Source organism: Lampris incognitus, chromosome 9, assembly GCF_029633865.1.
Source record: "Lampris incognitus isolate fLamInc1 chromosome 9, fLamInc1.hap2, whole genome shotgun sequence".
Lineage (NCBI taxonomy): Eukaryota > Metazoa > Chordata > Actinopteri > Lampriformes > Lampridae > Lampris > Lampris incognitus.
In genome coordinates, this window is record NC_079219.1 from 39,106,608 (window position 1) to 39,121,853 (window position 15,246).

General features: G+C 44.1%; 1 protein-coding gene across 2 annotated transcripts in view; it reads right to left on the reverse strand.

The window, feature by feature from the left end:
* Window positions 1-14,789, reverse strand: part of grik2 (glutamate receptor, ionotropic, kainate 2) — a 316,356-nt gene extending 301,567 nt beyond the window's left edge. Inside the window, exon 1 of one of the 2 annotated variants that reach the window (XM_056286734.1) lies at window positions 14,636-14,789. In XM_056286734.1, coding sequence (XP_056142709.1) covers window positions 14,636-14,789 — 154 coding nt within the window. The remainder of the gene's footprint in view (window positions 1-14,635) is intronic. The other variant, XM_056286735.1, reaches the window with a different exon arrangement.
* Between the last annotated feature and the right edge of the window lie 457 nt (window positions 14,790-15,246).

Below are 15,246 nucleotides of genomic sequence, written 5' to 3' on the forward strand. Positions count from 1 at the left end.
AATCGACAAGGGCATGGAGAAGGAGGTAGCTAAGGAAGCGAGCTTTTGGAGGCGGGTACTGGACCGTCTCATTAATGTCACACTTACTCTAGCTACGAACAACGTGGCATTTAGAGGACACCGGGAAATGGCAGGCCAAATGAGCAGTGGCAATTTCCTCGCTGTCGTTGAGCTGACGGCAAAATACGACCCGGTCTTAAAAGATTTAATTAGCCTCCCAGCGCGCTCATTGAAATACATAAACCCATCAGTACAAAATGAGCTTATCGAGATCCTTGCACGACGTGTCCAAAGAGAAATTCTGGATGAAATACAAGCAAGCCCCGTTTTGTTTCTGTTATTATGGACACGACACGGGATGTACGTAGCTAAAGTAGATCTAGTGAGTCAGCTCTTCAGACATGTCACTATAGAGAGAGACGCTCGCGGAGTAGCCAGTGACGTGAAAATCAGGGAGTCGTTCGTTCGATTCCGCGGGGCGCCAGATTCGTCAGCCGGCGAACTTGCCAAGGATATAATTGCATCTATAGAAGGCAACGGATGAGATCTATCCGAGTGCAGAGGGCACGACGGGGCCAACAGCGAATTCAGGGGGCAGCCGATTACCGCCACAGTCGGGGCGCGAACTCGTCTATTCCGCACCGCGGGCGACAACGTTAACCAGTCGACTAAAGGGTCCGACCCGTTAGCCAAGGGCTACCGAGCCTATTCATCCGTGATCGTTACAATATTGTTTTCCCCTGTATCCCGTGTTGATATTCTGCTCCTCGTTAGTTGAGCACTCACAACACCATTGACGGTTTCAGAAAAATATATATACATATATATATACACACACTCACACATACATACATACATACATACATACATACATACATACATACATACATACATACATACATACATACATACATACATACATACATACATACATACATACATACGTTGTGCCTCTCATAACCTAAACCTCGTCCTTAATGATTCAGTGATAAACGTACAAGAGGCTGGGAAGTTTTATGATACCGTCGAGCGTATATAGTATGTGTTCTTTGGGCACAGCATAGAGAGATGATGGGCAATGCTCTCAGATAATTCCGACACCAACCCAAAGGCACTGTTAAAGGACTGTGCCCTACCCGATGGTCACCGCGTTATGACGCAGTGGCGGCTCTGAGGTACCGTTACACCGACGTGCTGAAGGCATTGACACACGTCACACCAACAAGCAAAAAGACAGATGAGGTGGACGAGGCTCTTTCACTGAACCGTGCAGTGGAAAAGTTCAGCTTCATCTGCCTTGTTGTCCTCCAAAGCAAGATTGTGGACAAACACCGTGTCCAGACTTCTCCAAGCCCCAAACGCGGACCTCGCCACAGCTGTTAGGCTACTAGACAGCACCATCGCAGACCTGCAGGCCTTCCGAGACCGGTTTGAGGATGCCAAACAGACCGCGCAGGCTCTCGCAGAGAAATTGGGGGGGCAAAACCTTCGAGGATACTCGAGAGGACGGTGAAAGGGCATTTTGATGAACCTTGTCAAGAGGAAGTTTAGCAGACGCAGGGTCCTGTTTTGGCGTGGCTGTGTTCAGTTCCTCTCTCGACACTGTGATCTCTCAGCCGACACAGCGATTCACGGGTCTGAGGACAACAGGTGATACACTCCAAGTTGTACAGCCTAAAACACTGTGCACCGCAACAGATGAGGAACTTTTGAGCAAACAAGCTGTGTGATATCTACAAAAACGACGTCACTTCAGCATTTCCAATGCAGCTCGTGTCAGTCCGTGCCTGTTTAAGATAAATCTCTCAAACGTCGAAACCATCCAACACCTGGCCAACATGCTGATGGTGGGCAGCCACTGCGTCGCCGCAAGCTCTGTGGAAGTCTGCACAGTCTTACGACTTTTCTTCACACGTCCAGTGACTGCTGCAACTACAGAACCGTCATTTTCACAACGGAAGCTCATCAAGTCCTATCTGAGGAGCGCAGTGGACCAGGTCCGTTGGTCCGGACTCGCCAACCTCTGAATTGAGAATGCTTGTGCCCGCCAGCTGGATCTTCATGGTTTAATTGATGAGGAGGAGAGTGCGCCCATGATGTCAGTAGATCTTGTTTATTATGTATTTGACTTGTCAGTGTGTGGTGCTTGGTGTGCCGTCACCATAGTGTTTTCATCTGTGTGTAGAGGCGCGCGTTATGGTGAGCCGACCTGTTACTATAGGGCCCGCTTTCACCATCTCGCATTAGGGCCCGGTGCTGATTCGTTACGCCCCTGGCTGGTACTGACGTCCCACCCCAGCCAATAAAAAAGGGGAGGAGTAAATGCAATGAATAAGAACTATAATGATCAGAAAACAGGCAGCATTGCTCAGAAACAACAAAAAGGAAAAAAGAAAAAGCAAACCCAGGGACCCCCAAAATCTTCTCCTGTCATTTCAGCAAAGCTGAAAATCCCAGTAAAGAAAGCATCATGACTGCAAATACAAATGAAGAGGAGCCGCTGCCATTGTAGAACGCTTGCTTTACCACTGAGGGCATAAAAAGAGTCAGTGACATATCACATGCTTCAGTTACCCTCAATGAAGGGTGATGTAATGACTTGCCAGTGGAGGAAGCCACTGAACATATTTCCAGAGACAGACAGGCCAGTGTGCAGACAGCAGAGACCAACAGAAGAGTCAGACAGTAGAGACAGACAGGCCTGTGTGCAGACAGCAGAGACCAACAGAAGAGTCAGACAGCAGAGACAGACAGAAGCAGAGACAGAAAGACAGCAGAGACAGACAGGCCTGTGTGCTGACAGCAGAGACAGACAGCGGAGATTGACAGAAAGCATAGACAGAAAGACAGCAGAGATAGACAGGCCTGTGTGCAGACAGCAGAGACAGACAGAAGCAGAGACAGAAAGACAGCAGACACAGACAGAAGAGACAGACAGCAGAGACAAACAGGCCTGTGTGCAGACAGCAGAGACAGACAGAAGAGACAGATTGTCCTGTCACCCTGCTCGCCACATATTCTAACAGGGCACTAAAGGTACACATCGTTTCCAACTGATACCAACAAAGCTACGCATGGCTGCCACATGCCAGGGTTCCACACACGGCTCCAGCGTGGAGGAGAACAGTAAATGTGTGATTTCAGCCAAGTTCTGTCCCACACATTCATGTTTATTTACCTTTATTCTGCCATCTCAGCCCATCTCGTGTGTGTGTGTGTGTGTGTGTGTGTGTGTGTGTGTGTGTGTGTGTGTGTGTGTGTGTGTGTGTGTGTGTGTGTGTGTGTGTGTGTGTGTGTGTGTGTGTGTGTGTGTTCTCTGACCTTTCCTGGGGGACTGGGTGTGTTATTATTATTATTGAGAGAATTCCCTGGGGAACAGCGCTGTTGAAAAAGCTGGTTGTGTGTTTGATAAGGTACCTTCCTCTGCCCTGTTCCCCACTTCATCCCCTGAGCTGCATTAATACATATTAGTCTGTACTGCATTCACACGTATTAGTCTGTACTGCATTCATACATATTAGTCTGTACTGCATTCATACATATTAGTCTGTACTGCATTCATACATATTAGTCTGTACTGCATTCATACATATTAGCCTGTACTGCATTCATACATATTAGTCTGTACTGCATTCATACGTATTAGTCTGTACTGCATTCACACGTATTAGTCTGTACTGCATTCATACATATTAGTCTGTACTGCATTCATACATATTAGTCTGTACTGCATTCATACATATTAGCCTGTACTGCATTCATACATATTAGTCTGTACTGCATTCATACGTATTAGTCTGTACTGCATTCATACATATTAGTCTGTACTGCATTCATACGTATTAGTCTGTACTGCATTCATACATGTTAGTCTGTACTGCATTCACACGTATTAGTCTGTGCTGGATTCATACGTGTTAGTTTGTACTGCATTCATATGTATTAGTCTGTACTGCATTCATACGTATTAGTCTGTACTGCATTCATACGTATTAGTCTGTACTGTATTCATACATGTTAGTCTGTACTGGATTCATACATATTAGTCTGTACTGGATTCATACGTGTTAGTCTGTACTGCATTCACACGTATTAGTCTGTACTGGATTCATACGTGTTAGTTTGTACTGCATTCATACGTATTAGTCTGTACTGCATTCACACGTATTAGTCTGTACTGGATTCATACGTGTTAGTTTGTACTGCATTCATACGTATTAGTCTGTACTGCATTCATACGTATTAGTCTGTACTGCATTCATACGTATTAGTCTGTACTGTATTCATACATGTTAGTCTATACTGGATTCATACATATTAGTCTGTACTGGATTCATACGTGTTAGTCTGTACTGCATTCACACGTATTAGTCTGTACTGGATTCATACGTGTTAGTTTGTACTGCATTCATACGTATTAGTCTGTACTGCATTCACACGTATTAGTCTGTACTGCATTCATATGCGTTAGTCTGTACTGTATTCATACATATTAGTCTGTACTGCATTCATACGTATTAGTCTGTACTGGATTCATACGAGTTAGTCTGTACTGGATTCATACGAGTTAGTCTGTACTGGATTCAGACATATTAGTCTGTACTGGATTCATACGTGTTAGTCTGTACTGGATTCATACGTATTAGTCTCTACTGGATTCATACGTATTAGTCTGTACTGGATTCATAGATATTAGTCTGTACTGGATCATACGTAGTAGTCTGTACTGGATTCATACGTATTAGTCTGTACTGGATTCATACGTATTAGTCTGTACTGGATTCATTGATATTAGTCTGTACTGGATTCATACGTATTAGTCTGTACTGGATTCATACGTGTTAGTCTGTACTGGATTCATACGTATTAGTCTCTACTGGATTCATACGTATTAGTCTGTACTGGATTCATACGAGTTAGTCTGTACTGGATTCATACGAGTTAGTCTGTACTGGATTCAGACATATTAGTCTGTACTGGATTCATACGTGTTAGTCTGTGCTGGATTCATACGTATTAGTCTCTACTGGATTCATACGTATTAGTCTGTACTGGATTCATAGATATTAGTCTGTACTGCATTCATGGTATTAGTCTGTACTGGATCATACGTAGTAGTCTGTACTGGATTCATACATATCAGTCTGTACTGGATTCATTGATATTAGTCTGTACTGGATTCATACGTATTAGTCTGTACTGTATTCATATGTATTAGTCTGTACTGCATTCATACGTATTAGTCTGTACTGGATTCATATGCGTTAGTCTGTACTGTATTCATATGCGTTAGTCTGTACTGTATTCATACGTATTAGTCTGTACTGCATTCATACGTATTAGTCTGTACTGGATTCATATGTATTAGTCTGCACTGGATTCATATGCGTTAGTCTGTACTGTATTCATACGTATTAGTCTGTACTGCATTCATACGTATTAGTCTGTACTGGATTCATACGAGTTAGTCTGTACTGGATTCATACGAGTTAGTCTGTACTGGATTCATACATATCAGTCTGTATTGGATTCATATGTATTAGTCTGTACTGGATTCATGTATATTAGTCTGTACTGGATTCATACGTATTAGTCTGTACTGGATTCATACGTATTAGTCTCTACTGGATTCATACGTATTAGTCTGTACTGGATTCATACGAGTTAGTCTGTACTGGATTCATACGAGTTAGTCTGTACTGGATTCAGACATATTAGTCTGTACTGGATTCATACGTGTTAGTCTGTACTGGATTCATACGTATTAGTCTCTACTGGATTCATACGTATTAGTCTGTACTGGATTCATAGATATTAGTCTGTACTGCATTCATGGTAGTAGTCTGTACTGGATTCATACGTATTAGTCTCTACTGGATTCATACGTATTAGTCTGTACTGGATTCATTGATATTAGTCTGTACTGGATTCATACGTATTAGTCTGTACTGTATTCATACGTATTAGTCTGTACTGCATTCATATGTATTAGTCTGTACTGGATTCATATGCGTTAGTCTGTACTGTATTCATATGCGTTAGTCTGTACTGTATTCATACGTATTAGTCTGTATTGGATTCATACATATCAGTCTGTATTGGATTCATATGTATTAGTCTGTACTGGATTCATGTATATTAGTCTGTACTGGATTCATACGTATTAGTCTGTACTGGATTCATACGTATTAGTCTGTACTGGATTCATACGTATTAGTCTGTACTGGATTCATACGTAGTAGTCTGTACTGGATTCATACGTATTAGTCTCTACTGGATTTATGGATATTAGTCTGTACTGGATTTTTGATTATTAGTCTGTACTGGATTCATACGTATTAGTCTGTACTGGATTAATATGTGTTAGTCTGTACTGGATTCATACGTATTAGTCTGTACTGGATTCATGCATATTAGAAGCGTTAGTCAACTGTTGCTTGAGATAAACGTTCTACTGCCGCTCCCATTTCAATATCATAAACCAGTTTTTGCCTTTCTCCTCACGTTCCTTGTACCATTAATTAAGCTCCCAAAGCTGTCCGTCAGCTGACAGCTAATGGTTGCTTATGGCATGAACCAGGCTTGTACTTTCTCAGAAAGAATTTACTTGACTCACTGGATCCTTTTGCTCCTCATTTGTTGAGCGCTTTCCCTACCGTTGAGTATTTCTTTTAACAAAGTTTATATATATATATATATATATATATATATATATGTGTGTGTGTGTGTGTGTGTGTGTGTATTTCTATATATTTTTCAGATACTTAGTTTTCATCTTATGTTATCATATTTTATATCATTTTATTTTATTGCATCTTATAGTATTTCATGTTATTCCATTTTATTGTATTGAATTGTATTTTGTTTTATTTAAGACGATAGAGATTTTCTTGCATTCACAACTGAATACCAACAACACCAAGTTAAATTCCTAGTTGCATTTAATGCACATGGCAATAAAATAATTTTTGAGTCTGATTCTGATTTGCCACTGATCAGACCTTAGTTGCACGACATGCATTCAATCCTTTAAGAACCAGATTTTTACAGACTATTTTAGACTTCCTTGGTCTAGGAAGTGGTGCAGGCAGCATAATAAACCACATTAGTAATGCTGCAGGAAGGAACAAAGACTTCCAGAGCAGGCACGTGGAGACAGGTGAGTGGGGACAGGTGAGTGGGGCCAGGTGAGTGGGGACAGGTGAGTGGGGACAGGTGAATGGAGACAGGTGAGTGGGGACAGATGAGTGGAGACAGGTGAGTGGGGACAGGTGAGTGGGGACGGGTTAGTGGGGACAGGTGAGTGGGGACAGGTGAGTGGGGACAGGTGAGTGGAGACAGGTGAGTGGAGACAGGTGGGTGGAGACAGGTGGGTGGAGACAGGTGAGTGGGGACAGGTGAGTGGAAACAGGTGAATGGAGACAGGTGAGTGGAGACAGGTGAGTGGGGACAGGTGAGTGAGGACAGGTGAGTGGGGACAGGTGAGTGGGGACAGGTGAGTGAGGACAGGTGAGTGGGGACAGAGGTGCGGTCCATCACTGTATGTGTATATGTGTGTAGTGGTTACCAGTTTTACATAGTATGCATTTAGCGGCATGTCCCACAGACAGCAGACACACAGCAGACTGAACGGTGGTTTTTAGGTGAGGATCAGTTGGAAAGTGAAAAGGGGAAGATGACAGTCCCTTGAATGATTATATATAAATATTATTCAGTGCTGACGTTAACAACATCATATTGAGAGAAGCCCCCTCCGATCATAAAAGCTTAAACTAACACTCTGCAAGCTCACATCTGTTATTCATATATGGAGCAATGAAATCCATATGTCTCAGAGTAGCTCTGCTAATGATGCAACTCCGTCTCTCTCAGGCATTTATCAGTCTCCTATCTGTTTCTATGATAGTCTGGGACATGTAACAGGTGTGCTACACGGAAGCTTGCTAGTTTGAGTAGATAAGGAATGGGCCAGTAAATGCATTGCTTGGGAATCAGTACGCCAGATGTGGGTGTAGTAAAGCACTGTATCAAATACAGATAGTTGATATTCGTATACCTTAATACAGCTAATGTTCACCTGATACATCACCCTGTCCTAACTTATTTACATCTACATCCGTCCTGTATCTGAATCAGAAGACAAGTTGTCAACATCAAAACACTGTTGGCTCCAAATGCAGTGTTTTTCCATGCTGAATAGACTGTACAACTCTTTTCCTCTCATTTCTTGTCCAGGTGTCTGTGTAAAGCTACGTTTATGCTGAAACATTGGTGTGTTTGTCTGTATATGTGACACTGTAACAGTCATGTGTGATGCTGTAACAGTCATGTGTGATGCTGTGGCAGTCATGTGTTATGCTGTACGGTCATGTGTGACACTGTAACAGTCATGTGAGATGATGTGACAGTCATGTGTGATGCTGTAACAGTCATGTGTGATGCTGTGACAGTCATGTGTGATGATGTAACAGTCATGTGTGATGCTGTGGCAGTCATGTGAGATTATATAACAGTCATGTGTGATGCTGTAACAGTCATGTGTGATGCTGTGACAGTCATGCGTGATGCTGTGACAGTCATGTGAGATGATGTGACGGGCATGTGTTATGCTGTACGGTCATGTGTGACAGACACTGTAACAGTCATGTGAGATGATGTGACAGTCATGTGTGATGCTGTACGGTCATGTGTGACACTGTAACAGTCATGTGTGATGCTGTGACAGTCATGTGTGATGCTGTGACAGTCATGTGTGATGCTGTGACAGTCATGTGAGATGATGAGACAGTCATGTGTGATGCTGTATGGTCATGTGTGACACTGTAACAGTCATGTGAGATGATGTGACAGTCGTGTGATGCTGTAACAGTCATGTGTGATGCTGTGACAGTCATGTGTGATGCTGTAACAGTCATATGTGACGCTGTAACAGTCATGTGTGATGCTGTGACAGTCATGTGTGATGCTGTGACAGTCATGTGTGATGCTGTAGCAGTCATGTGTGATGCTGTAACAGACATGTGTGATGCTGTGACAGTCATGTGTGATGCTGTAACAGACATGTGTGATGCTGTAACAGTCATGTGTGATGCTGTAACAGTCCTGTGTGATGCTGTAACAGTCATTTGTGATGCTGTGACAGTCATGTGTGATGCTGTGACAGTCATGTGAGATGATGTGACAGTCATGTGTGATGCTGTATGGTCATGTGTGACACTGTAACAGTCATGTGAGATGATGTGACAGTCGTGTGTGATGCTGTAACAGACATGTGTGATGCTGTAACAGCCATGTGTGATGCTGTAACAGTCCTGTGTGATGCTGTAACAGTCATCTGTGATGCTGTGACACATATGTGATGGTGTGACAGTCATATTTGATGCTGTAACAGACATGTGTGATGCTGTAACAGTCATGTGTGATGCTGTAACAGTCATGTGTGATGCTGTGACAGTTGTGTGTGATGCTGTAACAGTCATATGTGATGCTGTAACAATGGTGTGGTGATGTAACAGTCATGTGTGATGCTGTAACAGACATGTGTGATGATGTGACAGTCATATGTTATGCTGTAACAGTCATGTCTGGTACTGTAACAGTCGTGTTTGGTGCTTTAACAGTCATGTGTGGTGTTGTAACAGTCATTTCTGATGCTGTAACACATATGTGATGATGTGACGGTCATATGTGATGCTGTAAAAGTGAAGTTTGATGCTGTAACAGTCATGTGTGATACTGTAACAGTCATGTGTGATGCTGTAACAATGGTGTGATGTAACAGTCATATGTGATGCTGTGACAGTCATGTGTTATGCTGTAACACATATGTGATGATGTGACGGTCATATGTGATGCTGTAAAGGTGAAGTTTGATGCTGTAACAGTCATGTGTGATACTGTAACAGTCATGTGTGATGCTGTAACAATGGTGTGATGTAACAGTCATATGTGATGCTGTGACAGTCATGTGTGATGCTGTGACAGTCATGTTTGATGATGTGACAGTCATGTGTGATGCTGTAACAGTCATGTGTGGTGCTGTAACAGTCATTTGTGATGCTGTGACACATATGCGATGATGTGACAGTCATATGTGATGCTGTAAAAGTCATGTTTGATACTGTGACAGTCATGTGTAATGCTGTAACAGTCATGTGTGATGCTGTGACAGTTATGTGTGATGCTGTAACAGTCATGTGTGATGGTGTGACAGTTATGTTTGATGCTGTGACAGTTATGTGTGATGATGTGACAGTTATGTGTGATGATGTGACAGTCATGTGTATTGCTTTGACAGTCACGTGTGATGCTGTGACAGTCATGTGTGATGCTGTAACAGTCATGTGTGATGCTGTGACAGTGATGCTGTAACAGGCATGTGTGACATTGTGACATTGATATGGTAACAGTCATGTGTCTTGTTGTGACAGTGATGCTGTAACAATCATGTGTGATGCTGCAACAGTCATGTGTGATGCTGTAATAGTCATGTGTGGTGCTGTAACAGCCATATGTGATGCAGTAATAGTTATGTGTGCATGCTGTGTAGGTGTGTTTGCCCATATGTTTGAACATGGTGCTTGTGCGAGCCTTGGAGGGCACCGCCACGTTTGCCGAACCAAATTACACAGGAACTGCCTGAGAAATCTGGAAACAGAAACAAGGAAAGCAAACAAATGAATAAAACAGATCACATGAACCCCTCGGTAAGTATCCACTTTATTTTGTTCCATGTTGAGCTGTTTTGTCCACACTGCTGTTTGCTTTGATGGGATGCGGTGCTAGCAGAGGAGAGAGGCTATATGTGTAGCCCGGCTGACACGGCTTCAGGGTGGGGTTTTGGAGGTTTGCACATCTTCAGACACTGCAAACTTTTGTGAGCTGCTGTTACCCAGAAACCCCTTCTCTGCACTGCTGTACGGAGAGGGGTACCTGGTGTCTATGCATGCCCGGCCTTCAGCCTGCTGCTGATATAGAATGAGAGGGCTGCCGGGTAAAGACTCCACCACCTCCTGTCCCTTTAGCTGGAACCACTCCTCCACCAGCAGACCATGTGTCCTGAATTACCTCCACCTTCTAACTCTGTTTCACCCCTTTAGCCTCTGTCTCTCCAACATCTTTCAGGCGTGGATCTCGTTGAATTGAAAACTTGAAAATGTGTCTTTGTCGAATATACTTTTTCTACTAATCAATACCATCTCGTTACCCTATCTCGGGGAAATTACAAGTGAGAAATAAGCTTGTTCAATGAGGGATGTGACGCTTATCATCTCCCTTTTCATGCCTAACATTTCTCATCGCTCAACGATCCGCATCCCCACACCTCGTTTGTAAGTGTTTGTGCTCTCTGTGAAGCTCCTTATTTACACGTCGCCTGGCCGGCCGAGCACACACCGTTGCAGCATGCACGCAGCATCGTGTCAGACTCTCAGGGTTATTGGCAGGCTGGATTCCCTGACAGCGGCTCTGAGTTGATTTGCTGGTGAGACGGATGTTGTTGTTGTTTTGGGGTTTTTTTCTAGCCACAACATTCAGCTCTCCTGCTCATTAAACACCTTGACCTTCACGTTATTGCCAAGCCGAGCAGTGCAAACACACCTCATTCGGCCTCTCCATCAGAAATGATGTTACTCATCACCGTGCTGATCGATGTGCTGAACTGCTGATAAAAGCCTTGCATTTTACTCCTCACCTCGTCCAAAAACCCACTGGCATCACCAGCGTTATGCTGGCTGTACGTGGCATCTGCTGAGCAGTTCTGTGAACAGTGAGGAAGGATGCTGGCAAACCTGTCTGGGGAGCCCGAAAGAGGATGACCAAGAGCAATAACAAGGCATGCTGTCGTTTCAGATCAGCTCTGGCAGTAATAATGCGGCTCTGGCTGCATCTCTGCAGTTCAACCTGGTGCCATGCAGCGGGTCCTGTGTCCTTCTGTGCCAGCCCGTCTGCCAGCTGTCACCCCTCCTCCTGCCTCCTCATCTGAGGACCAACAAGCTGTGTTCTCCTCCATAGAAGGAGCTGAAAACCAGCCGTCACAGTCTAAATATACCATATTACTACAGCAACCTGAGTCTCACAGGGTCGTCCTCCAAAATGGCTGCAGCCTGAGACTGTGACACGTTTTTCTGTGCTCTGTTGATACTACACTTACTACGACCACCACCACCTCCACCACCGCCACTTACTACCACCACTACCACTTACTACCACCACCACCACCACCACTTACTACCACCTCCACCACTTACTACCGCCTCCACCACCACCACCACCACCACTTACTACCACCACCACCACCGCCACCTCCACCACCACCACTTGCTACTACCACCACCACGTACTACTACCACCACCACTTACTACCACCACCACCACCACCACTTACTACTACCACCACCACTTACTACTACCACCACCACCACCACTTACTACCACCACCACTTACTACTACCACCACCACTTACTACTACCACCACTAACTACTACCACCACCACCACCACCACTTACTACCACCACCTTCACCACCACCACAACTTACTACTACCATCACCACTTACTACCACCACCATCACTTACTACTACCACCACCACCACTTACTACCACCACCACCACCACTTACTACCACCATCACTTACTACTACCACCACCACCACCACTTACTACCTCCACCACCACTACCACCACCTCTATCACACACATGTATACACGCGCACGCATACGTACAAACACATATGTACAAGCACACAGAAGAAATTTTCTTTTTTAAAAGCACACGTGTAAATTCTAAATGGAGAAAAATGTTCATATGATAGACCAAAAAAATATCCTATATTAATTCTTTATATCCTATATTATTTCTTTATCTAAAAAAAAACGGCGAAATAAATGTTTTTTTTAATTATTATTATTATTAAGTACCAGTGCAGTCTCGTTCTATGACATGGGAGATTTATAGTCATTGAAGCCAACATGTAATTTACCTGGTTGGAGATGGAGATGAGCCGTAGCATGTAGCAATGCTAATCAGAGGGGTTTGGGAGTTTGCTACACTCTGATTCACATGCAAACAACATGGACACACTATAATTTTCTCTCTCTAAATCCCCAACAACACTGCATGTTGAGATGACTCCCTCCACACATTTACTGTAACTGTGATGCTGTGACGTGGCTACCCCTTATTTGTGGTGTGTGTGTGTGCAGGGGGTGGGTTGTTGTTGCATAGACCCAAAGACCCAGCACACCAGTATTTGGTTTTCACGTTTATTCATTTTAATTAGCATACTTAAAAAGTATCATTCTTAATTTTCCAGTAAAGAGGTTCAATGACTAGAGGTATTTTTGTCCGTGTGTGTGTGTGTGGGAGGGGGGGGGAACTCAGTCATGTGTAAAGTGTAGCAAATGACAATACGCTCCAGATAGTTGGTGTAACAATCAAGACCTAAATAGGAATCGCATGTTTCTGAATTACTGAGAGGATCAGCAAGTGTAACTACAAAAGGAGCCTCTCCTGGAGTTCAAACCTATGACAGCCCGCTTTCGCTTCTCTATAACGCCCAGTATCACGCGCACTCATACACGCGCACGCACACAGTCTATTCCAGAGCCCGTGCACTCGAGAGAGCGGGAAGATGGACAGCTATGAACATCCCCACTAGAACAACGCCAACACACTGTAACACAGATTAATTACACATTTTAGGATCAGCAGCATGGCAGCGTGCTGTCCATCTCCCCACGCATCTGTACCGTGCTGGGGCCGTGCACCAGCCTGGGAGTTTATTATCAAACTCCTGCACTTTATTATCAAACTCCTGCACTTTAATGTCAAACTCCTGCACTTTATTATCAAACTCCTGCACTTTAATGTCAAACTCCTGCACTTTATTATCAAACTCCTGCACTTTAATGTCAAACTCCTGCACTTTAATGTCAAACTCCTGCACTTTATTATCAAACTCCTGCACTTTAATGTCAAACTCCTGCACTTTATTATCAAACTCCTGCACTTTATTATCAAACTCCTGCACTTTATTATCAAACTCCTGCACTTTATTATCAAACTCCTGCACTTTATTGTCAAACTCCTGCACTTTATTATCAAATCCTGCACTTTATTATCAAACTCCTGCACTTTAATGTCAAACTCCTGCACTTTATTATCAAACTCCTGCACTTTATTGTCAAACTCCTGCACTTTATTGTCAAACTCCTGCACTTTATTGTCAAACTCCTGCACTTTATTATCAAACTCCTGCTCTTCCTTGCATCTCACCTCTGTGGTTGCACATACACGCTGTCTGCAGTGCAGTTGATCGTCAACTTCTGCACAGCTTTCCACGCTGTCCCTCTGCACTGTGCAGTAAAGTAGCTCTTATTCTCTCAACACTATGACATGCTAAAGTCTGGATGCACTCATCTCATTTGCACAACTGGGGACAATCAGCGGTTCTAACGTGGCACTGGCGCTTTATTCCGGATGCGACTAGAAAAGGTCACGGGTCAGCTTGAGTTTTACAGCCAGTATGGATCTGCAGAAGTCGCGTGAATGTGGCAAAGCCACGGGGAAACGAATCACTTAACGCGGGTACCGGGAGGAAAGGGAAAACTTTTGAGAAAGATAAACGTCTCACCGAATCTCAAGACGTGCGGCATCCCGTGAGAGCACCCCATCCACTGAAACAGCAGCAGCACAAGTCTGACGGTGCACCTGAGCCTCGCGTTAGTTATCAGCAGGGAGGTGATCTTCATGGTGCTTGCGTGGCGCACAGTGTTTATTCCCTGCATCGGTGTATATTCCCCAGATCTCGTGTTTTTTCTTGCAGCGTTAAATCAGGTTGACGGCTCAAGATCACGGCATGGTCACTTATGGGAAGGGCGATCGTTTTCCCAAATCCATTGGCAAAGCGTTGCGTGTCCAGCTCACTGCGCCAAGAAACAACCTTCCGACTTCGCTGATGATGATAGGGCATCCATGTTAGGCAGTGTTCAGCTTGAAGAAATCCATTCACGGGCAGCCTGGAGAGGAGGGGAGGGAGGGAGGGAGGGAGGGAGGGGAGGAAGAAACAAAAAACAGACAAAGATGTGAAGTGAGGGTCTAAAGACGCGGTCAGAATCTGTGCCGAGATACAAATGTCCCCGTCGGAAAACACACGAGGAGCCCGAAAGCTTCCCAGCAGTGTGTCTGTGGTCTACAGTCTGTGCTGCACTGCCCTACACCACATCTGACGTCGAGCGCACATGA